The sequence below is a fragment of the Cygnus atratus genome, chromosome 2 (genome assembly GCF_013377495.2).
Source record: "Cygnus atratus isolate AKBS03 ecotype Queensland, Australia chromosome 2, CAtr_DNAZoo_HiC_assembly, whole genome shotgun sequence".
Taxonomy (NCBI): Eukaryota; Metazoa; Chordata; class Aves; order Anseriformes; family Anatidae; genus Cygnus; species Cygnus atratus.
In genome coordinates this window covers 152675880-152700567 of record NC_066363.1, presented here as the reverse complement: position 1 = coordinate 152700567, position 24688 = coordinate 152675880, and the positions used below count along the sequence as shown (strand labels likewise).

The 24688-nt window shown below is 40.9% G+C and overlaps 1 protein-coding gene across 1 annotated transcript in view; it reads left to right on the top strand.

Moving 5' to 3' along the window:
- The first annotated feature begins 2022 nt into the window (after positions 1-2022).
- The window catches only part of NDRG1 (N-myc downstream regulated 1), a 42800-nt gene continuing 20134 nt past the window's right edge, over positions 2023-24688 (top strand). The window contains exons 1-3 of the mRNA XM_035561691.2: positions 2023-2129; positions 17895-17973; positions 20554-20589. Of these exons, the coding sequence (XP_035417584.1) occupies positions 17911-17973; positions 20554-20589 (99 nt within the window). The 5' untranslated portion in view covers positions 2023-2129; positions 17895-17910. The remainder of the gene's footprint in view (positions 2130-17894; positions 17974-20553; positions 20590-24688) is intronic.

The following is a 24688-nucleotide window of genomic DNA, read 5'->3' as shown; positions in this document are numbered from 1 at the left end:
TAACTAACAAAATAGGTAGGAACAGTGCTTGAGCTAGTGAGGGCTCAGTCTGGATGCACACATTCACAGGCTTTCCTACTCACCTGGGCTAGCAGCTACCAGCTCCTGGGGGCTTCTGCCTGTCTGTCGCCAATATTTTTGAGAGTCCAACACTACATCACTACGTGTGTTCTAAATAACAAACAAACTGCAAAGGTCAAAGCAAAATAAAACACTTTGTGCCAGTTCTCTCATTCATTGCAAGCTCAGTACTTGTTTTTACTGCAGAAATCTTCATTTACTGCCCATGGAATGGTTCATTCCATTTGAATCTCTGGAGCTTTTGGCCCCTTCCCTAAAAAGTGGCCAAGCACAGCAGATTGAAAAACTGCTTGAGGATAGGCCAGACCACATAGTTCAGACACTGACCCAGATCTGTTTTCTGAAGGACTGAATGCTTCTGAGCTAGGATTTTGTTTCATGATCAGATGAAGGAAGGATTAATCCCTTGGAAAATTAGTCAAGCCCATCTTCTTGTTCTAGCATTTGCACTTGTTCCATAACTTTAAGAGCCACTGAGCTAGACAGATCTTCCATAACAAACACAGTGAGCCAGTGATTAGATGACTTCATTCTGAAGATCTGACTTCAAACTTGGCTCAGTTATAAATTATTTTTCATGGTTTCATTGGATTCCTGGCCTTGTAGTTTAAAATGAGTATGAAAAAGGTTAGACCTTTTATGAAAAAAAAAAAAAAGCATGCACAAAGCAGCTCTGTTTGTCTTAGAATGACAAATGCTTCTCTTTTGTTGTTTTAGAAATACTTTTCATCCTTGCATACATTAACTAATCAAAAGTAAGAAAAGCTGATAAGAAATTAGATTTATTAAACAATAATATTTCATAGTTCAAGCTGTACAACATGGTGAAATAGGAACCAGTTTTCCAGGGTCCTTTCTCCAAAGTCAGCACTTTTCACTCAGGTGCAGAAGCTGGGTTAGGAGGAGAGAAGCTAATATGCATTTGAACAGCAGCAAGCTTTTGTAGACTAGACTTAATAAGCTTATTGTGTAGCAATAAAACAAAGACAGAGAGTTTACCAGAGTTTCAGGAATTTCTGATTTTGTCTTCAAGCCACTACATGAGGGAGTATGATAACATTCTGTGGATTTCATCAGTTTGGGGCAGAGTAACCTGTCATAAAAGTGAGGCTGTTAAGTAAAATCACACACACAGAGTAAGTGTGCTTTACAGAAAGTCACAGAAAAAGCAGCCCAGGCTGTCACAGTTTAACCTGTCCCTTTGCGGGTAGTTACACGCAGAACTGTGTATATAGAGATATTCTTCACTCAGCAGGCTAGGGCCCCTTTTTGGAATAAACGATTAGCTGCGCTTCTTGCCAAAGAGCTGTTCTCTGGGAAACTCACACAGCACTTGTTGCTCCCATTGTACCCTCTGAACTTCATCAGAAACATAGGAAGGCATTATTTTGTTTCTGCTGAGATCAGTGTTCATTCCTAGTGGTGATGGTAATGCACAAGCATAAGTTTTGCAATTCAGGATTTGGTAGACAGACTTATTTTTATATAGTATTACACACATCCGCATGATTTTGACCACCTGTGCCAGGACACCCCAGTTGCAGTCCTTTTCTCAGCTTTTCCCAGGAATGCTACTCCTTGGGCCACTGGGAAAACCTCCTGTTTAAACTCCCCTCTCCTTATCAAACTGTGTGCAACACTTTACACCCTGCACAGTGAACACTTCGTGAAGCAGGGCAGAAGGTCTCAGCCGTTCAGACGTCAGCCTCCCCCCCCCGGGCTGCATGACCCCGAGGAAAGGGGCAGACGTGGGGTTACGACAGGGGGGCAGCTGACATATAGAGACCCTACGCGGAACAGGCGTGCGGGCTGTAACCGCTGCAGGCATCGGCTGGCGGCGGGGGGAGCCCTGGGGCGCCGGGCCGGTCCGGGCGGAGCGGCGGATCGGGTGGCGGCCCGCCCCATTCTCCCGGCGGGGAGGCGGCGGCGGCGGTGGCGGCGGGCAGCGCCGCCCGGCGGGCGGGGCGCGGGCTATAAATCCGACCCGCGAGGGAAGGCAGCGGCGGTCGGAGCGCGGCGGCGGCGGCGCACGGAGAGCAGCTGTTGCGGCAAGTACCGCGAGTGTCTGTCTGTCTGTCTGTCTGTCTGTCTGTCTGTCTGTCTGTCTGTCTGTCTGTCTGTCTATCCATCCATCCATCCTACCTATCCATCCTATCTATCCACTCAGTCACTCAACCTTTTTCTTTCTCTCTTTCTTTTTCTCTTTCTCTTTTTCTATCTTTTTTATCATCTTTTTCTTTTCCTATCTTTCTCTTTTTCTATCATTTCTCGTTTACTTTTTCTATCTTTCTCGTTTTCCTATCTCTTTCTTTCTCTCTTTTTTTTTTCTTTTCTATTTGTTTTTTTTTTTTTTTTTTTTTTTTTCCCTATCTATTGTTTGTATGTTTGTTCTTTTTCATTTTCTGTCTCTTTTCTTTTTCTTCCAAAGAGGACTTTGCTGGCTGCAGGCTGAGGAGGTGAAGGAGCGAGTGGCTCTTCGCAGAACAGGGGCTGTGCACTGGTGGGTGGGAGTGGCGATTGGGGCAGCTGCTGGATGCTGCTGCCTCCCGTGACAGCAGCGGGCTGGGCTGGTAAACAGCTGTGAAGCGAAGGCACATACTTTCTTACGGAAGTTGACTACTGGCGCTTGTTGCTTGTGTTTCTGTGCTGTCGCAGCTCCACGTTGGATTTGGAGCAGATGACAGACTTGATTGGTGTCCAGCCTTTACTAGTCAGTTGTTTCTGTGGGGTTATTGTCTTAATATGTGATGCTAGGTGCAGTTTACTGTGAGCACTTCCAGGCACTGCTAAGGTTCATAGCACTTCACTGCAGTGTTTGCAGTGGAGGCAAAGCCTATGTACTGGATCTCATGAAAGAAGAGATTTCACTTCTGCTAGTGAGGATGTTTTGGTTAGTGCTTTCCACTGTATTATGGTTTTCTTATGAAACGCTTGTATCACTCCATATCTTACCCACTGTTTTATGAAGCCCCCAGTGCCCAATTTTGTACCCCATCCCCAGAACTGGACTCTTTTTACTTTCCAGATGGAGGTATTTACCAGCTATGTAATTTGGATTTTTTTTCTGAGTTGTCTATTTAAATATAAACTGTATTTTGAACATGAAAAATGCAGTAGTAGAGGCATAGAAGAGGTCAAAGACAACCCAAAGCTTTATGTCCAGATACTCTGTTAAGTGTTACACTGTTATGATTTCTTCAGAGTTTTTGTTTACTTTTTTATTATTATTTTATATACAACTGTGTCAAAGATACAGCTGCTGAAAAAACACCATTGGGGCAAGCAATAGAAATACTCTGTAAACAAGAGCTATCAAAGGCAAACATGGAAGCCTGCCTTGCTGTTTTTAGTCTACTCTGTTACTGGCAATTTACAGCAAAACTTCACCTGTTAAGCTGGTGCAGTCTGAACTTGGCTCTGGCAGCATGCTTTTAAAAATCTCGTGTTCTCTTAACTAAAGTCTAACAAAGCTTGACACACTGTTTTTATCACGAGTACTCCTGTAAACAGCAGGTACTCTGTCTTGCACACAGCAAGAGCTTAGTGATGGTGGATAAAATGGTAAAATAGGAGTAGATGCTACAAAAACAGTGTTTCTTTAAACATTCGTACAATCTCCCGAGTACTAATAAGGTCTGTGGCCTTCAAGAATAATTCATGAATGGATTCAGGAGGAATTGGTATGTGATTTGACATATAGAGGTTTCTGGATAATACTGGTGCAGTAAAAACAGGCTTTAATACATTAATGAGAAACTACTTAGGATGTGTATGGTTTCCATACTTAATATTTTTCAGTATAAACAGAACAGATACTATGTCATAGGTAGGGAACTAGAGGCCGCAAGTTCTGAATCTGAGTTGCTTGCACTGCAGTTACACAGACATCTGAACAGGCTGGACTTCAACTTTGGAAACTTTGAACCAAAATTTCAACAATAAGTGAACTGAGAGGTGCCCTTGAGAATGGGCATGGTCTGGACTAGCTGGCCTCAAACCAAGCTAGTGGAGAGGGGTCTAGAAAGTCTTGAAAGCTGGGATTTTCATTTATTTCCTGTAGGAAAAAGGGTTTATATATCAATTCCCTTCATTCATTGGTCACTTCACCCAAAGTGACAGTAGGATAGAGATGTTAAAATGTGAGGTGCCCAAGGAATTTGACAATAGCAGAAGTGACGTGCGTGCCCCTGCTGAGGGTGTGCTGCCACATGTGCATGCCTGTGTTTGAGAATCAGCATCCTCACCATGGAAAAACAGACTCTTTACGTTTTGTTGTTTCTCCCATGCACAATGCCTTTTTTTTGTTCTTGCCAAAATAAAAAGGAACACTAAAATCATTGCAGATCATTTGGGTAGATCTAATGAATGCTCAGTAAAACCAGCAGGATTCCCCAATTTTCTTGACTCCGGTGGAAGATATTTTACTCTTTCAAGGTTCCTTTTTACACTATGACAATTACATGGGAAGTTCACAGCATATCTTGGGAAACAGTTTGGCATGGTAGCCTGGTCTTTAAGAACAGTTATAAGCAGTTGACTAATTTGCTCTAGTAGTTCATGTGGGGTTATCAAAGAATCATAGAATGGTTTGGATTGGAAGGGACCTTAAAATCATCCAATTCCAACCCCCCTGCTGTGGGCAGGAACACCTCCCACCAGACCAGGTTGCCCAAAGCCCCATCCAACTTGGCCCTAAACACTGCTAGGGACGGGGCATTCACAACTTCTCTCGGCAACATGTGCCAGTGCCTCACCACCTTCACAGTAAAGAGTTTCATCCTTATATCTAATCTAAATCAACTTTTTTTAGTTTAAAGCCATTCCCCCTTGTCCTATCATTCAAATCCCTGACAAAGAGTCCCTCCCCAGCTTTCCTGTAGGCCCCCTTTAGGCACTGGAAGGCTGCTGTAAGGTCTCCCCAGAGCCTTCTCCTCTCCAGGCTGAACAACCCTAACGCCCTCAGCCTGCCTTCACAGGAGAGGTGCTCCAGCCCCCAGTCATCCTCATGGCCCTCCTCTGGACTCGTTCTACTAGATCCATGTCCTTCTTGTGCTGGGAGCCCCAGAGCTGAACACAGTACTCCAGTAAGAATCAGTTCAAAATAAGAATCAGAACACTGTTAATCGGTGAATTGATGTGAGAAAAATGTTTGGTTCATATATTTAAACTGAAGTGATTAATTTTTTTGGCTGAAATGCAACACATATCTTCTCATGACCAGCTTAAGGGATTTTGGCAAACTTCTAACTTCCCACAGAGAATACTGTTCTTTCGCTTAACCTCATTAGAGCCTGTGAACCTGTTGCACTAAATATGGAGCATATATGTAATGAGATATTTCCTGCTTTTATTGTCTCAAAATAGACAGAGTGAAAGAAATTATACAGATGGGTGAAACTGGCTTGAAGTTCTTCAGAAAAAAGACAACTAGAAACAATAAAATTCTCAAAAATACTAAAAACTAATTATACTGGATCAGCAATGTTTACATCATGCATATGGCTAGAAGTTTAAGGCAGCAAAAACACTTTTGCCATCAGTAGAGAGAGCCTGTGAAACTGATGGTTTGTATTAGGTCAATCCCATCAGTATGCAGCAATGGTGACTTCTCTAGTTGCACTGATTTGTCCAATTGAAAGGTAAACTGCAGGAACTAGGAGATAACGACAGATGCAGTGACTGCTTGATATTAATAGTGATTATGTGTTGTTTCTTGAGACCAAATAAAACTTCCAGATGGCAGGTTTTTTTACGTCTAATTTAGAAATTTCAAAGAAGTACAGAGGAGCACATTCTATACTGTCAATAATGCTGTTTGACCAAATAAATGGTATTGTATGTAGACTGCTCTTTAGCTTCAGCTTTTAGGTGTGCATTTGTAAGTTTACCAAATGCATGAAGGTGATGTCCCTGTAGCCTTCTTGGTGAAGAACTTTCTAGAATTTTGCACAGGGACCTCCAGCAGATCGAGGAAGCAATAGTTACCCCTGTGCTATATGTCAAAATCTCTGTCTCAGAAGTTCCAAATAAATTGTTTTCTACTACTGGAAATTCATGGGAAATACTCTGAAACTGTTTAAAAGGCTTAGAATAAGGAAGTCCTGATTTCAGATTTAGTAATTTGTGTTGCTATGGATTACTAAAAGCTGGGTTAGGCCTCTTGGAAATCAATGGCTATGAATAAAATGGCTATTGAACTTGTTGTTTCTCTCTAATGGTGGTGTTTTTTTTTTGATCTGTGTCACTTCCAGAGCCCTGGATAACTTCAGTGGGGCCAGTCAGCAGGAGGTAATCCCTATTGTTAATTCCCTTTGGCTGCAGAGTTGGAGTAGCAGTAAGAAACCATTCAGAGCTTCTCCTGGATATGTGAACATGTTTCGTTTAAGTGTTATTATGACATAATTAAACCCAGTTCTGAGCATCCATGAGAATCGGTACCATTATCTGCCATTTAGTTCAGCACAGCAAGTGGTTAGAGAGTAAAGCCTGCAATTATCCAATTTTCAGACTCAAATGTGCAAGCGCCTTTGTTAACAATGAAGATGAGTTTTACTTCTAGCAAAGGGCTGATACAGGATCATGTTTTGAAATGTTTTGTTTCCCAACTGGCATGAGAATGTTGTCTTTGGATAATACCCAGCAGTTTGTTGTCAAATGGGACATTCTCCATACAGAGGAGATCCACAGTGTGCTTGTGGATGCACAACTGGACTGCCCATGCTGATGAAATTTTCCACAGCTGTATCTGTTTGTACAAAGCAGGATGTATGTCAATTTTACTGCTCTAATTTTGTGTGGCTGATCACGTTTCCTGTGTTTCTTTTGGGTTTTGTGCTACTTCCTTTCAGTTAATTGTCACAATTTTAATATATCTTTTTCATCTGCCAGTCAGTTTTTTTTTTCTCTTTATAGCTGGAAGTCGGTCCACGCAGATCTTCCTTTTCAAGCCCTGTTTTTAAAATTGGATATTCTCTACTTTTCCAAGCTTTTAACTGGCTACTTCCTGTCTGAACTAAGTATAGCTTCAAAAGTATAGCTCTTGAAGCTTCTTTTCTACCATGGATATGTCAGGCCAGTCTGCTAGTACTGTATGGATGATGTAAAAGTTAGTGTAAAGAGCAAACCTTAGAACCTAGTGCAGCATGAAAACCTAATTGACTAAAACAGTTTTTTCCATGTGCTTTTAAGGGTCCTTTTTTTTTTGGGGGGGGGGGGGGGGGGGGGGTGTTATTTATTTATTTCCTTGCCATTCGTCTTGGTTTCAGCTAGGATAGAGTTAATTTTCCTCCTAGTAGCTGGTATGATGCTGTGTTCTGGATTTAGGATGAGAATAATGCTGATATCACACTGATGTTCTAGACGTTGCAGAGGGGTGCTCGCACAGAGCCAAGGACTTTTCAGCTCCTTGTGCTGCCCTGCCAGTGCTGGGGGTGCACCAGGATCTGGGAGGGGACACAGCCAGGACAGCTGGCCCAGACTGGCCAAAGGGATGTCCCATACTGTGTGGCGTCATGCTGAACAATAAATATGGTTTGGCTGGCTAGAGTGGGGGGGGACTGCTGCTCAGAGATGGGCTGGGCATTGGTCAGAGGGTGGTGTACAATTGCATTGTGCATCACTTGGTTTGTACATGCTATTATTATTACCATTATTATTATTTCTCTTCCCTAAAAAAAAAGGCAATAGTTTTACATACTTAATCTGTACTGCACCTGAATAAGATTCTGTAGATGGAGAACTGAACATAGCACTCCAGATGGGGTCTCATGAGACTGGGTCAATCCCTTCCCTTGACCTGCTGGCCATGCTGCTTTTGATGCAGCCTAGGATACTGCTGTCTTTCTGGGCTGCAAGCACACATTGCTGGTTCATGTTGACCTTCTTCATCAACCATCACTCCAGGTCCTTCTCAGGGCTGCAATTAGTCCATACTCTGCCCAGCCTATATTTATGCTTGGGATTGCCCTGACCCAGATGCAGGACCTTGCATTTGGCCTTGTTGAACTTCATGATGTTCGCACATGCCCGCCTCTCAAGCCTGTCCAGGTCCCTCTGGATGTCATTCCTTCCCTCCAATGTGTCAACTGCACCATACAGCTTGGTGTCATCAGCAAACTTGCTGAGGGTGCACTCAATTTCACGGTCCATGTCACTGACGAATATATTAAGTAGTACTGGTCCCAATACTGGCCCCTGAGGAACACCACTCGTTACTGATCTCCACCTGGACATTGAGCCATTGACCACAACTCTCTGAGTGCAACCATCCAGCAAATTACTTACCCACCAAATGATCCATCCATTAAATCCATGTCTCTCCAATTTAGAGACAAGGATATCATGGGTGACAACATCAAATGCTTTGCACAAGTCCAGGTAGATGTCAGTTGCTCTTCCCCTATCCACCAATGTTGTAAACCTGTTGTAGGTCACCAGGTTTCTCAGGCAGGATCTACCCTTAGTGAAGCTATGTTGGCTGTCACCAATAACCTGCTTATTTTCCCATGTCACATATATATGAATGTATCAGATGGTAGGCAATGGAAAAGTAGTTAGGAAAGTAGAATAAAACTTTAAAAGGAAACCTTATTTGTTAACAGAGTAAGCAGACATCCAGACAGGAAATGTACTATTAGAGGAAGGAAGGATTGCTCTTGCTGTGGCTTTCTGGTTTGCTACCTTCAGGAAGCTCCAATGCACCTTGTCAAACTAATTTTGTCATTTTTTCTATTGCTAGAGTTCTAGAGTGCTCTAAATACACTTTGTATGTAACATATACCTGTTAAATTTTAGGTTGCATTTGTATCCTTGTACAAAGTTGCACCATATTGGGGTATTCAGTGAAATAAAGGCAGCGATGAGCTTCATGATGACCCTTTATATTTTAGCATATTACAAATAGATTTCTTCTTGTATTGTTTCATTTAAGAACATCACATATTTTTCTTCCATTCAGAACACCTTGTATTTTTTGGAGTTGTGTGTAAAATGCCAGATAGCAACATGTGCCTTGATAACTCCAGCCCCTCTTACAAATGTCTGAAAAGTGGTAACTTAAATTTCACTTCCTGATGTAGCAGATGCTGATAATAGAGCATAGATGGGTGAGATTTTGCAAAAAGTCATCTAAGGAAGAAGAATTGCCTTTTGTCCATCTTGAAGGAATTTGGAAGTCTTTGTTTTGATAAGCAAGGAGTATTCTGGCACTGGATAGCACAAACTTAGACACTTATCTCACCAGTCTCTTATGCTGTGATACAGGGAGGAATGTGCTCAGCCTTTAGGAAGATTATATTGTATCTCTAGATGTTGAGGCGTGCAGGTAATATGACTGTTACCCAGGTCTAGCCTTGAGTAGTTCAGCATGTGCAGATGCTTAAATTTGAGTAACTATAATGGGAATTTCCTGGGAAGAATTAGAGATGTGTCCTTAACGCAATGGCCATTTGTGCAAAATCTGAGTCATGATGAAGTTCAAGAATACTAAAAGTTCTTCCCAGAAAGGTGGACTGAAAGTTCAGAGGAACAAAATAATGTCCATCCATTATACTTTTCTCCTGAAAATCAAACAAACCCCATCAAGACACTTGTCATGGAAAACTTCAGCCTAGACATTTTGGAAAGGGTTATAAAGAGAACTTGTAACATCAATAAGCAAGTAATTTTAATAGGTGGCAGAACAAGTAGCCTATGAACTCAGAAGCTGTAACCCATATAGTATGACCTAATGAGTAAATGTAAATAAAGATATATCATCAGCCTTAGTTTTGATGTTTTGCAACATGATTACTCATCTTTGCAACATCAACATGAAAATGCAAAACAAATAAAAAGAAACCACTATGTACTTGCAAGGGTGCAGACTAGAGCCTGATAATATTCTTCATCTCTGAGTAGACTGTCCCTTCTGGAATAATCTCACTATGTTTTTGCCTCTAACTTGCACAGAACCACCCACTTTTTGAAGTAGCTGCAGCTGGGCAGAAGCTATGAACTATTAAAGCATGGCAGATTGAAAGTAGGAGGGGGTGGGGAGCATGGCCTGACACTGGTGAGCTGCAGGAACAATAGCTTGTTTCTTGTCTGTTTAGAGTGCAATCTTTGTGGCAGAAGCTGTCTCTTCCATGTTATGAAATGCTTAATGTGTCTTTTCAGTATTCATTCTTTAAACTGCCCCCAAAATCCAGCCTAGTGCCCAGGTGCAGGGGGGTGTCAGGATTTGAACCACTATATTGCCTTTAATCTTTGCTTAAGACCTTTATGTTTGCAGTCATTCAAAGAGGAGTAGGAAGGATATGAAGGATGTTGAGAGGATAGTAGGAGGGTGCTGGGGCAGTGAGAGGAGACGTGCTGGCTTGGTGGTATAAGAAAAAGTCTAGGAAGACATCTGATTGCTCTTTGCTCTTTCCACCCTATGGTGCCACCACCCGCAGCCTGGAGTTGTTTTTAAAGAAAAAAAAATGTGCAAAAGCACAATTTTGGCACCAGAACAAATGGGCATAATGAATTTTGAAGTAAACTTAGGCTGCTATTTAGATGTTGAATTTCTTCTCACAAAAGCCCTGGGTTCTCCTACCAATACATTGGTTCATCACAGTCTGCAAGGACTTCCTGCAACCATGTCAGCACTAAACAGTGGTTGCTTGAGGAGGTGGGTTGGGGTGACAGTGCTGTTCATAGCTAAAAAGTCCTGGGCAGGCAATAGTATTTTTAATCTCCTTGAAAAAACTTCATATTATTGGAGATTTCACTTTCCACAAGTTTCCATCAGTTTCAGATGCCAGATGCTAAAGAACTGTGAATTTCAAGGTTTGTAGTCTGCCCCTTCTGGAGTTGTGCTGTTATACTCTAGGTAATATCAGGGACTGCTACAATGGAGACAAAAAAAAAAAAAAAAGGCATTAAAACATTGCAAACTCTCAATTTCCATGCCAACTAGGACTATGGCAGAGGCCCATTATATTGTGGAGGAGGTAGGGGTGTCCAGCATAGGGGAGAGGGGGATGGAAGTCATGTCTTTTGGCTAGCACTGTGACCCTTCCCAGTGTCAGTTTTTACTCCCGTGAAGCATGGGTGGACCTCAAGCTTTCCAAGGAACATTTTTCATTGCATCCCCCAGCAAGCGTATTGTGCAAACAGCACAGTTGCAACAGTTTTCTTCAGTTTTGCTCAACATCTGTGGAATAGAGAAAGGGGTTGCTTCCAGTTAACTTTGTTTTGATTCCCTTATCAGTGCTCAGCTGCTGGAGCGTATCGTGCATGTGAAGAGTAACCAGTCCCTGGTCTGAAGAATTGGCAGTTCAAAGGCTCTGTCTGATCCTAGAGTGGTTGTAGCAGAACAGCTCTGTGCCTATACAGGTGCCTGTGCCAGCCACCACACAAGTGAAACAGCCAGAACAAAAGGATTAAAGACTAGGCTGGAGTTTTCTAACCACTGGGGTATGATGAAGCCACAGGCAAGTGTAGCTGCAGGGAGTGCCATGGTCCTGCACCCAGGTGGTGCTCACAGAAGCCCATCAAAAGATCAGTTTTTGGCTCCATCATCACAGTTTTCTCCTTGTGGCTTAACTTGGCTGTTACTTGGCGCAGGACTCAAGCTCTTGGCTAAAACATCTCAGTTTCCTAATCAGATTGATTAGCACACAGCATAAATCTAAATGTTAAAATGTCTAAAACTTTAAGCCCTACTTATTTTTGTCTTTGAAAACTGTTGTTATGTTCCATTATGCTATTAAGAACCTTCCTTTCTTTCTTTTTTTTTTTCCTGACATCATCTTGAGCTTTTATTTTCCACTAAAATATGATTGTGGAATAACTCACAAAAGGGTTTAAAAAAGAAATAAAATCAAATAGGCTAGAAACGACAAAAATAATTAAATTGAGGGTCAGCAGTGTGCTGTGCTTTAAGAAGGCTGGGTAACAGTGATGCGCAGGACGTCTTTGAACCAGAGTGTACCCTGCCACCCTGAGGCAGCATAATTGTTTCAGTTTCCTGATATTAGTACATTTAAAAATATGCTTTAGTTCATCACCTTTTTTGATTTGAAAGTTTAAGTGTTGTAAGGGTTTCACTCCTAAGCCTCCTTTTTGTCAGGTTATTAACTTTTAGTTGCAAATCAAGAAGATCATGTAGTAACTAAAGGCTAAGGTGAAGCGGCGATTCCCAGGTAGCTGAGTAACTTCAACTTTTGACACTTGCTGTTCAAACTTCTTAGTCGGATGCTATGTAACCCTCAAAAGTCACCTTTTTTTTAAAGGGAGGATCTCTCTGTAAGAGTCATTTCCATTAAAACCTCTTTCATGATTTATTGTGTGAAACTATGTCAGAGAAAATCAGTAGTCAGACAGTACACAAAGGACCTCGTGACACCAGAGCCTGTAACAAAGAATAGCTTAAACAGGGCATAGTGTGGGCAGATGCTTATGCATGAACTGTTTAGGATGCTTGCAAGATGATTAACTTTCAAACAAATGATAAACAGGAAGATTAGATTTGTCAAGTTTATTATGAAATATCTGAAATGTAAACCGCACTTAATGAGAGCATGCATTGTGGAGCATAACCATACACTTGCTATTAAGTGAAGTCCACTTGTTCCTGTGCAGTGGAGATATTTTTTTTTCAAGTTCCTCTCCAATTTACAGTCAGGCTAGTTTACAGCACTTAGTGTTAATCACTGGAAAAAGTCTAATTTAGCACATGAAAGGTTGCAAATGCTTTTTGAATGTCACAGTAACTTTCTTTGCTTAGCTGTCAGAGGCCTGAGCTGCTTGGTTATTTTTCTGACCTGGACTTGATGGGTATCGTTGCTAGTCACCTTTTTCAGAGCTCTGGAGATGTTAGTTTTCTACCTCCTGGCCCCAGTCCTGCTTGTTTAGTCAGGCTTTGAGCTGCTGCAGAGTAACAGAGCCCCAGATTCCTACCTGCTTTAGTGCTTGAGGACTCTTTAGTGCCTCTTAGGACACCTGGAACTTTTAGATGTTGAAGCACTGAGTGATGTTGCCAACCTGGAAATGCCTCCAGCATGTGGCCCTGGGTCCAAGTCTTACATTGTCCCTCTCTGTCAAAAGAGAGCAATGCCAGTGCTTGGGGGCCATCACCTTCAGTGCCCATGGCCTTCTCCCTCCTCTCTTTGCCATTAAAAGCTCATGAGTATTTAATCCCATGTGTAAAGTGATGTCCCTCCTGCTTGCTCAGCCTGTGGTCGAAACGGTGTCAGGCTGTTGTGGTGAGGCTAGCTTTTTGTACATCAGTATTATGTCTCAAAAGGAGAATAATATCTACTGCCAGTGTTTAAACAAGCTGCTTTGAGGAAATTGCCTTCTTTATGAAGCATTCAGGCAGGAGCCTTTTCCTGTTCTTTGTTTTCCACAATACCATGGAAATAAAATAAAAAAAAAAAGGTTGGATATCAGTGCAGAGGTAAGTCCTGTAGTGCTTGTAGTGGTACCCTCAGTCCTTCATGAATGTGAGACCATCCTGCTGGTTGATGCACCTTGTGGCATGAACATCCATGTGTTTGTCTTTAGCAGAGGAATGTTTGAAGTGAGGGATTTTTGAACTTGTTTGGTTTCTGTGCTTGGAATGAGATAAATCATGTATATTAAGATTATCTAGTGTTTGGTACGTATGATTGCACCACTGATGGTGTCTGAGGATGGATGACCTGGCATGTGGCTTCTTAGCTCCTTTGTTGGGATCCCTGTTGTGAAAAGCCAGACTGCTCATCAATCCTGTATCCCCTGCTGCCAAAACAAGGCTCCAGCAATGGTATGGAGGGACAGGGGGTGTATTCTGAATTGTTATGAGCAAAATAACCAGGCTCAGTAAAATTATTTCAGAGCTACTAGCCGTAGTTAGGACACTTGCTCTGGCATTTTTGGAGCAGTGGGTTTGGGCTGGAATGGGTAAACATAAGTCTATTTGAATGAAATTAGTGAAGATGGTATTGCACAGATGACTTCAACTTTCCCTATGCTTCCCTTGCTTCCTTAGGCTTGTTTGCTGCTCTTCCTGCTAGTTGGCAAAGTCAGATATGCGATCAGTTTTAAAGCAGTTTGCCAATTGCAAAGGTGTCTTTAACCTTTATTTTTTTCTTAGTCAGAAGAACGATTGCTTTAAAACTTAACCCTCTGAGCTGCATCTGTAATGGATTCAGCTGATAGCTGGGTACAAGGTAGTGGAAGTTCACTGGATGGGGGTGGCTCATTAAGGAGGGGAGAACTCGGGACTTCTTTGCAGGCTGAGTTGGCCAAGTGGAGTGAAAAAACTTGTTTTTCTCCAAGTTGGCAACTTTACACTAATGCTTGCAGATATAAATGAACTTTGTATTTTGAATACTTCTGTGAGGCAAGTGCTTTTGACATGGGTATAAAGGAATGCTTGTATGGTTATCTATTTAGGAAAGTTATGCAGTTACAATAGCTTCAAGCTACCCTGTCACATAAGGGGGGAGCACAAATTTAGAGATTATAAAATTTGTGCTGAACATGGTTGGTATAAAAACCACTTCTCCAGCATCTTTCTCTTTGGAAAATAGGATGGTTTTTACAATGGTGTCAGATAGCAGAGCTTTGTTTGCCAGCTCTCATGAACAAATAACGTGCTGTTGTGCTGGCTTATCACAAAGTTGTTCCTGGGTGGGAATGTTTCAGGTATTCCTGATGCAGAGGGAGAACCCAGGGCTTGTAAATGCCTGATCTGAAAACATAATGTGGCTTGAAGATCTGGTATCGTTCCAAAAGTGAGAACGTGGTGCACGTTGGGCTTTTGTTCAGCAGGCTTGATGGCAGTAGTAATCTGCTGGTCAGCACTTCCTAGTGCTGGTTCTTTCGGAAACATAGAGCAACAACTTTGAACTATTATGAAAACAGGATTGTTTTTTAAGGCTATAAAAGGCATCCATGTTGTTCTTTTTGGCACAGTTTTTTGGTCATTTGTAGTCAATGCTGTGACTCCCTGAAAATCTGAAGCTGTCCTGGGTAAACAACTTTCTTCCACAAACACTGGCTATGGCTTTGTTCCTTGAGCCACTTCTTACTGGAAAACTGCAGGGAGCCTGGCTTCTTACTTTCCTCCTGCACAGAGAAAACATGAAAAATCTCTTATACTTCTAGCCTGTATTGAAGAGTGAAGTGTAATCTTAAGGTGCTATTTCTATATTCACATAATTACCAATTCGGGGGAAAAAAAAAAAAAAGGCAGCTAGTTGCATGTAAATATTTTTGAATATTTTTGACCTCAAAATACTGCGGCAACATTCATTTTCCTTTTCTGCCATACATAATTGCTTACTGTGTAGAATGCTACACTGCATAGATAGTTACAATTTTAAAAATATGTAACACTGTTTCTAAAGTGTCACTTTCAGTTGCTTGAAACTTTGGCAAACTTGGTTTTGATTGTTCTTTATGATTAAAAACTTTAATGGGGAAAACTTAATAGAAAACCTGGAGAAAAAGGGTGAACCAGAGTGAGTGCTGGGGAATTAACTCTGTCTTGAATTTCCTGACTGTTTAAGTAGCTCTGGTGCCTTGTTGTAAATTTGGATTACAAATTACTGGGGATGGGGACAGTTTTGCTTCTGCCCCACAGGCCTCAGTTGTTGGAGTTAAATACCCATGAAGTATTTCTCTAAGCTTAAAATCCCTACCCTAATTCTTTGCCAAAAAATTCCTCCAGTTGTACAGCTTCCAAGAAGGTTTCCTAAAATCTGAAGCTGTTTGTGCATTCATGGACACCAGTGTTTGTTCAGCATTCTCTCTCTTAATCAATGCCTGCTGCTGCATGGCTTCCTGCAGCATCCCAACATCCTGCAAACTTTGTCACTATAGCCCAGGAAAAAGTGCATGGAGTAAACCCATAGGGCTGAGTAAAATGATACTGCCAGCTCTTGAATCATAAAAACATAGAATCATAGAATGATTTGGGTTGGAATGGGCCTTAAAGATCATCTAGTTCCAAGCCTCATGCCATTGACAGGGATCCCACCCACTAGATCAGGTCACCCAGGACCCCATCCAACCTGACTTACCACACCTCTAGAGGTGGGGCATCCACAGCCTCTCTGAGCAGCCTGTTCCAGTGCCCCACCACCCTCATAACAAAGAGTGCTCATAGTAGAATGCTCCTGTGGGCTTCACAGTCCTTCCTGAGCACTAGGTTGTTTATGCAAACAGTGTTGATTAACTTAAGTCAGTTTTAAATCAGGAGGTGGGAAATCATGGTTTAAAGAATCATTTTTATTATTCTGTATCCCTCTTGATAAAAATTGTTAATAATTGAAATGTTTACAGTTGCACTTAGTCAGTAATTTCTAAACATGTTAAAGACTTTGGATTTGGTTTATGAGTTCCCATTCGTACGCTTTGGTTGAGATGATTCTAAACTTTTCTTAAGAAATAACTACACAACAATAAAACACACCAATATTTAATAAAATTTCAATTGTATCCAAAGGTGCACAAAAACAACATGGCATTAATTTCTCCAGCAGGCAAGAGGATATGCAACAAATATTCATCGACTTCTGTATTTGTCATTTTGCTGTTAAAACACTTTCAGTATCTCTTTTGAGAACTGCTTGTGGTCATTCATCTGAGCTTCACAGAGAACAGCCCTCTGCCTCTGCCCTTTATCTCTGTGAATGAAAACATGCCATTATTCTTTAACTCCCTCTTTGGACTGATACGTTCACTGGACTGAAGTACAGCTTGGTCAAAATGCAGAAAGTGTGCTACATCTGCAGAAGAGTTTGCTGCTCCGTTTGTATCAGCAGTCATCTGCTCTGGGGCTATAGCGGTTGTTTCCGCCCTTTGGCAGAAAATTGCCTAAGCACTTAAATATAAGCCTTGTTAAAACATGAATTTAGTTCAAACAGTTACATTTTAAGATTAAGGAGGCGTCTGGCCAAAAGCATGGAAGTGTGAGCTAGAACCTGAGGTCTGTCTGCACACTCAGGGTGGTGCAAGTGTGCTGGGAGTGTGGGTGCAGTTTAGTCAAAAGATTTCTATTGGCAAAATATATTCAACATCTTACATCTGACTACATAAATGAAACTGTAAAAAAGAATTTCCTCAACTTCACAGTCCTTCAGGTTCTGCCGCATCCATGTGCCCTGTTAAGCTTTCCATAGACAAGCCTGGGTAGTGTGTTGCTGTTCCTTTCCTAGGGCAGGATACAGCAGTCTTGTTTCCTTCTCTGAGTTTGAAAATAGTGTTATTGCATACATCTTGTTGGTGTGTAATTAAAGGAATATTGGTTTTACTCAGTACTTGCTACTACTTGGTTTGTTTAGATCAAGGAGGGTGTTTCTGTCCCAAAGAACAGAGCACACTGGTACAAGAGTAAAATTGTGCTAATGAACATCCAATTCAATTTGCTTAAAGTAGAGATCTTGGAGATGGAGTCTGCATCTAAGAAAAGAGTTGCAGAGATGAGTATTAAAGCTCAAGAGAAGGCGTTTGAGCAGATTTGGTTATGCCGCCTTTCACCTGTGAAACAATAGTTGTCATGTGATTATATGCTATGAGTTGTGCTGGTCCCTGCCCCATTTTCTTCAGCATCTTCAGTTCTGAAGCTGCCAAAGCTTTGTTTTGATCTTGCAGCGTTAACATTTAATCTCTTGTTGTGCAGGAGCATGTATATAAATAAACTAGGGAGGCATTTTACAACAGATTCATAACCTTCTTGCAAAGGTCTTTTAAAATATAACCTGAGATATCAGGTGGTAGTGGAGGTGGATGGAAATTTATTTGTTTCTATATTTAACCTTTGGTGCAAGCTGAAAACAAATCTTTTTTCATCTTAACAGATACCAGCTACTGACCATGTCAACAGAGTTCCAGGATGCCCACCTCGCAGAGGTGAAACCTCTGGTGGAGAAGGAAGAGGTAATTACTTTAAAGCTCTTTAGAGCTTATCTGTCTTATTTCAGGGTTACTGTTGGAACTGCACATGTATTCTTAGTTCTAACAAAAACTTTTTTCTATGGAAAAATAGACAAGAGAAACTGAAAATGCAAGGAGAAGGGTGTTTTAATAATAAGGCAAAATTAAGTTTTATTTATTGCTTTCTCAGTTTTTGGTTTTGTGTTTCTCTAATCAGATCTAGTGATTTTTTTTTTCTGAATAATGACAGCTCTGAGTGTCTTTAACTATTTTGAACAATTCCAGCTGGCTAAACTCATCTATACCTGTAGACACCTCAATGCAGAGATACAAGCTTTGCTCTATCTGCTGTCTGTCAAAGAGGTGCAGATATGCAGAGAGTGCCTTTACATTTCCTCTGGGTACCTCTGCCCCACCTAGTCTGCTCAGGTTGTCCTGAGCTATGAGTTGTTACAGACACTCTTACCAGGTCTGCAGCCAGCTGGGGGTGCGCAAGCTACGGCCATGCCTCTGGGACTGCAGCACAGAAACATCTGCAGGGTGTCTTTTTTTTTTTTTTTTTGTCTTAACTCCATTGTGCTTCTTTCCATTTGTTTTTTGCAATATTTTTCTCCAGATCTCTGCCCACAGTGTCTGGGGTCACTGGCCGTCTGACTCTGTTCAATGGTGGTCATACCCTGTGCATGTTCATTGCATATTAATTCAGTGGAATATTTGAAGGAAACTCTCAGCTTTTTTCTTGAATCAAAGCTAAGATATTTCTTTTGTTCTCAATGACTGTAATTCTCAACAATGTTGTATATAAACGTGGTGAGGGTTTTTTCTGGATTTCTACACTTCGATTGCTCATTGCTTTATCTACTACTTTCAGTTTTTATTTCCTGACTCTTTTTGGGTAAACATTTTAGAAAATGATTTCTACTTCTGAATGTAATGAAATGGAAAGAGAAACTTTAAACACAGTTTCTTTGCCAAGAACATTGCATGAAAGCAGAGCTTGTCTGGATACCAGTGAAAGTACCACTCAAACTTCAGAAACTAAGACCCCTTTTTAATGCCAATATTGTTCTGTAGCTACAAAACAAAGGAGAAGTCCTAATATTAATGAAATGTCTTAAAACACTGAAGAACTTTCTGGGTTTCTGTAGCATGTAGATGAAAGCTTGGTATCTTGACAAGGAACCCTGTACGCTTTTATTCACAGTTGCCTTAATTTTTGTCTACATGGGGAGACTAGCAGAGTTACTCTGGTTTGATCACCTGTGAGGCCATTCTTATCACAGAGTGAAGGAAGTTTGTTAATGTATTTTGAGAAAGTGGAAAAAAAAAAAAGATTGCCCTGAAGGACGCTCAGCATGGGCTAGGGTTAGTTGTGGAGTTGGTGTTGAGTGCATGATGCTCTCTGAAGTTGCATCCTGGCTTATTGTGTACTAGGTTTCTGAACGGTGATGGATTCTTATTTCATACACTGTCTAGATGGATGCCATAAGTCAGTACATTGTTCAAGATTAAAAACAGTCTGTAAAGAGTGAACTTCAAGTCTTGTGTTCAGGCTGTGTAAAATGACTTCCACAAGCTCAGTCAGCTCCTCAGATACCTGTTTGCATATACATGACGCTACTTAATTACCTAAATCTCATGGCTCTAGAGATGTCGTAATTGTGGGTTGTATTGCAATGCTTTGAAGTCCATCACCTGAGATGGTATTGACAGCAGTTGCATTGCTTCTGACAACTTTTGTCCTTAATTTATGTGGGATTCTGGGACTGCATGATCTCCTTGCCAGGTTTCTAAACTTTTGTTTTTACCTCTGTACTACTTTCTCAGGCTTTGGCTTCCCTGCCATAGTCTGCAGCGTGAGAAGTGCTCTTCCTACTTTGTTCATACCCCCGTTGAAGCTAACTAACTTCTTACTTGTCTTTTAATAGGTGGAGGTGACTTTAAGACATTTCTTCCCTGAGGTTATGGAGATGGGGAGGATGTTGCATTACTCCTTTTCTGGTGGAGATACAGGGCAGGCATAGGAGCTTCTCAATAACAGCAATGGCCACTCACAGGTTGGAATGGACTTCTCCTTGTCCAGCCAGCCTCCCGAGCATAAGAAGTTTTAATTTTGGCTGGGTAAAACCCTTCCAACCTTCCACATCACACAACCAAATCCCAGAAACAAGTGCATCTTGCAAGAACACAGGGCATGTTCAAAGACTTTCCATCCTAGACAGGACTTAAGTGAGCTGTTGGCAGTCGTGGCTACCACAAGCAACAGAGAAATGTTCAATTTTTATTGCTATGACTTGTCCAGTGACTCCAGCAATAACTTCACCTGTACCAGTTTTTGTACTTTATTTTACTCTTCTACAGACTATTATTTTACTGCTTTCATGATCTGTGGTGATGAGTGGGTAAAGCTCTTGGGTGAATTTTGATATTTAGCAAGAAAACTATTCATTGAGTGAAGGGTATGTGACAGAGCTCTCTGCTGCAGAACCAGTGGGTTAGAGCATGTGTCAGATTGTATATGCAAGTGCAGATTTTTGTAAGTGCAAAAGTTAAATGAATTAATGTTTTAAAATCTCTTCACAGGCTATCACTCGCCTCCTACCAGACTTCGATGTTCAGGCAAGTAAAGCTATTCTTTTTTTGTTGTTGTATAATGGGAAACTGAATTGACATTTGAGAAAACGGCAAAATGTGAGCAGAAATAAGTGACTGCTCATCAAAAGTACTGTAGTTGTGAGACAGGGTCTGAATGGGGTTTTTACGCAATGATATGAAGGGGACTGCAGGAGGTCTTTTCAAACTAAAGCTGGGAAAGCCTCATCCAAAAGAGGTGAATGAGTTGCAAGCAGCTCTGTTCCTGCTAACAGAAAGATTCTTTAGCAATGGCAGTGAAAGCAAAATATATGAACGCAATTTCCCCAGTTAATTTGCTTTCATTAGTGGTGTGCTTGCATTTCCTCTGAGGAAATGTCCCTCTCAGTGTATCCCATTATGCCATTAAAAGTTTCCAAAAGATTCCTGAAACGTGGGGACTGGGGGAAGGCACTAAGCAATCAGTTTTGCTCATACCAAGAATGACGGCAGTTTCCGTATATTTATTTACATAAACATGCATAAAGTGCACTGCCAGGTCAAATGGTAGCTTTCCATTGTCCTCAGATGTCTTGTTTTTGAGAGGTGACTTTATAATTCTTTTAGCTCCCTCTTTGCATTATTTTATCTCTGTTTGGGATTACAACTGAGTTTTGTTCTTGATGGTTCTTAAAGTGCAAATAAGGAAATGCATTGGTGTTGGAGTGAGGCTGGTTTGAACTGAGAGAGACAACAGTGAACATGTACCTGCCTTGACAAGAAGAGTGAGCATTGAATTCCCATCACTGGGGACAAGGAGTATGAGTTGAGCAATGAAGCTTGCTAGTTGTCTGTCAAAGGGGTGTAAGGAGGGAGGTAGATCATGCAGGAATGAGGAAAGCTATTGAGTTTTTCTAGTCTCTTGTATGTGCAAGTGGAGGTCCTTTAAAAATAACCCAGTTGAACATTGTGACATGTTGCGCTTTATTAATACTTCTCTATTTGTTATTCAGTGCTGTGCAAATTGGTTAAAAATCTAGCAGAAATGCAGTAGTCTTTTCCCTGGAAACCACGAGAGGCAACTCTCTCAAACATCTCACCGTCTTTCAATGGCAGTTACTTATGTAGCAAAAATACAGTTCGTATTAGTCCTGCATTCATCCTTTCTAATGATGAAATCCACTGCCTGAAGTCTTGAAAAATTTAAGTTAAAATTCGTCTCATCAGACTTCCTGCAGGACTGATCACAGCTTGGGAGAAGCTCACTGTTTTGTCCCAGATTGACCATTTGTTCTAAATAAATCTGAATCACGGATTAAGTCTGTGAACAGGAATACTGCAACATTTTGATTAAAATCAAGAAGTGACCTGTATTTCATTTCTATTCTTGGAATAAATTTGCTTGGCTTGTAAACGATGTGTATATATAGATTTTTAACTTGCAAGATCAAATTCTCTAAGCCATTTTTTTTCCACCATGTTTTGGATTAAATGTCGCTAATCCTGGCTTGTGGTTCTTGTCATTTAGCCTTGCTCTGCCAGCTCTTGCTTTTTTAATGATCTTTCTTTCTTAGACTCTAATCTTTGGTTGTTCTAGTTCAAGAAGGAAAAATGTGTGAGAACAGCTTCAATCTGTTATTTTAAGAACTACTACTGGAAAGGAGCCTTAGCTTTGGTGCTTAAAACCACAAAAACCCTACCTATGTGTCTTTAAGTTTCTTTGTGGTTGGCCTATGAAAAAGTGGTTTGAAGCTGTTGTGAGTGCTTTGAATGCTTAGTTCATTAGATAAGTTTTTGGGCGTCTCTGGAGGATGCAGGTCACTTAGGGCTGACACTGAAACTAACAAATGAGCTTAATGAACAACCTGTCTCATGAGCCATGTTTGGGAGAAGGAGGGACCTGGACAGGACAGGACGTTCTCAGGACCTGGTAGAATGGAGTTTCTCATATAGTATCTATGTGTCTATATATGTATGTGGATGTCCACTGTATCACTTGCTTGGTCCTTTTGCAGAGAAGTTAAGTAATGTTCAGATAATTTTGTTTCTGCCACTAGTGAAAAGTAGTGGCTGTCCATCAGGTGGTTTTGTTCCAAGAATACATTTCATCTAGTTATTCAGATTTGGAAAGAAGTAGGCTCTTATTTCGCATACTATTTTAGACAGACTTGAGTTAAAACATACTTTCTATTTTTGAAGTCACCCACTGTATAACAGAATATCATCCTCCAAATTGCAAGATATATGTGTGCTTATTTTCTGGAGGAAAGCTTTCACAGAGTTACTAGGGGATGGCCAAGACAAGAGGTGAATGGAAGAACTGACAGCTCCGATGTACCACCAGTCCATACTCTCTGTCAGTATTTCTGTCTGTGGCACCTACCTAAAAATGTGAGTGAAGTTACTGCCTCCCAGGAAGGGAAGTGTTCCTCACCAAACCTGTTCTAGCACAATTCATGATCAATTAGTGCAGGGCAGCATGCCCTGTGCTGTTGTATGTTGGCTTAATGCCAAGTACATTTTTATTGTATTTGCAGTTTAATATATTTGCCTGTTCTCTTACCTGGTAGTATTGGAGTCGATGGAGAACTGAGTCCTTATCAGTGTGTGCATTCCCTTGGCTTTATATTTCAGAAATGAGCAGTCAGTCAGGAGACTGCTTTCTAAATAACAAAGCAAAAGTTTGAGCTATGTGGCAGCTGTAGGTGGCAGAGATGAGTTTGTACCTTGCAGTTCAGGGCTCATGGTCATCTGTATTCATCGGCATGCAACAGCCGTTTCTGCTTTCCCTCGTCCTCCTGCCTTCAAGGAGAGAAGGAAAGAGTCACCTTGCAATGGGAGACAAGTCGACTGGTCCTCATGGAACGATGGCTGTAGTTTTGGGAGCTTTTCAGTTTATTAGATGTGGGTTTCCTCATTGTTCAGATCTCTGAAGGAAAGGAAGGGGGGACAGTGGAGGTTTTGCGTTTTGCAGTGTGACCCCGTGCTAAGTGGACTAGGAAGAATCCCTGTGCAGAACTATTACAATCATCTACTACAATTCCTGTACCAAAGTTTTTGTTGCTTGTGTAACAGGTACATATAGAAACGATCCAAAAAATGTCCTGGCTTCTACCTTAACAGAATTGCTTGCATTTAAACCTAAGGTCGTGATACTAAAGTACCCAACTCACAACCCAAATTGGAGAAACTTTTCATAATACTGTTAATTTAAAATAAGTTTTAATTAAGTGTAATAAATACATAAGTACCTGGAAGTGTGGGCATTGGGATTTTAGCAGAACCTAAGATTAATTCAAATAATTGTTTTAGAGTAGAAAAAGCTAGAGAAAAAAATAACTAGGATAAGGGGGATTTGAAATACAGCATTGTAATTCCACATTAAAAGCTCAAATGCTTTTCATCTTCAAGATATGAAGGGAAAAAAAAAGTGAAAAATAGCATAAGCAGGTATTAGTATATTAAATTTCTCAAGTAAAATGCACTTAAAATACACTGTCTCCTAGCAATTTTTTAAAGAGCTCTGAAGCTTTTTTCTCAGTTCTCAGGTAAGACAAGGGAAATGTATTTAAAAGGCATAATATAATTTAAATTAAATAAAAGCATGAGACAGTAATTGGGGATTAGGTATTTTTGAAAGCTTTAAAATAATCTTGGTGGAATACAGTATTTTATTTAAAATACAAAATACATTGTTTTAACAAAATGGGCCATGTGTGTGATTTTCCTTTTTAGAGAGCTAAAATGTTTTGGTTGAGTATCCCATGCTTTAGAATATTGCAACCTGTTCATAAACGTGTTCCTCAATCCATGTCTTCCTTAGCCAGGATAAAGGGGAGAAGGAATAAATAAACTCTCTTGTGCTATCAACGTTTAAATTGTTTCCCCCTTCTAATTGCATGACAAAATATCACTTCAAAAAGAGCAAATCCACTTTAGTAGGGAACAACTCCTTTCAAACTAAAATAACCTCTCTTAAATTGCATGTATCATGAGTGTTTTTGTGTGTGCTTTTAGGGCACTAAGGAAAGGCTGCACCTCTGTTAAAGTGAGAGATGTGAACAGATGGTATGCTTGTCTTTATCCTTCTATCGGATTAGTGTACCTTGGATGTTTTTCTAAGATAGTGTTTTAATACAAATCAGTT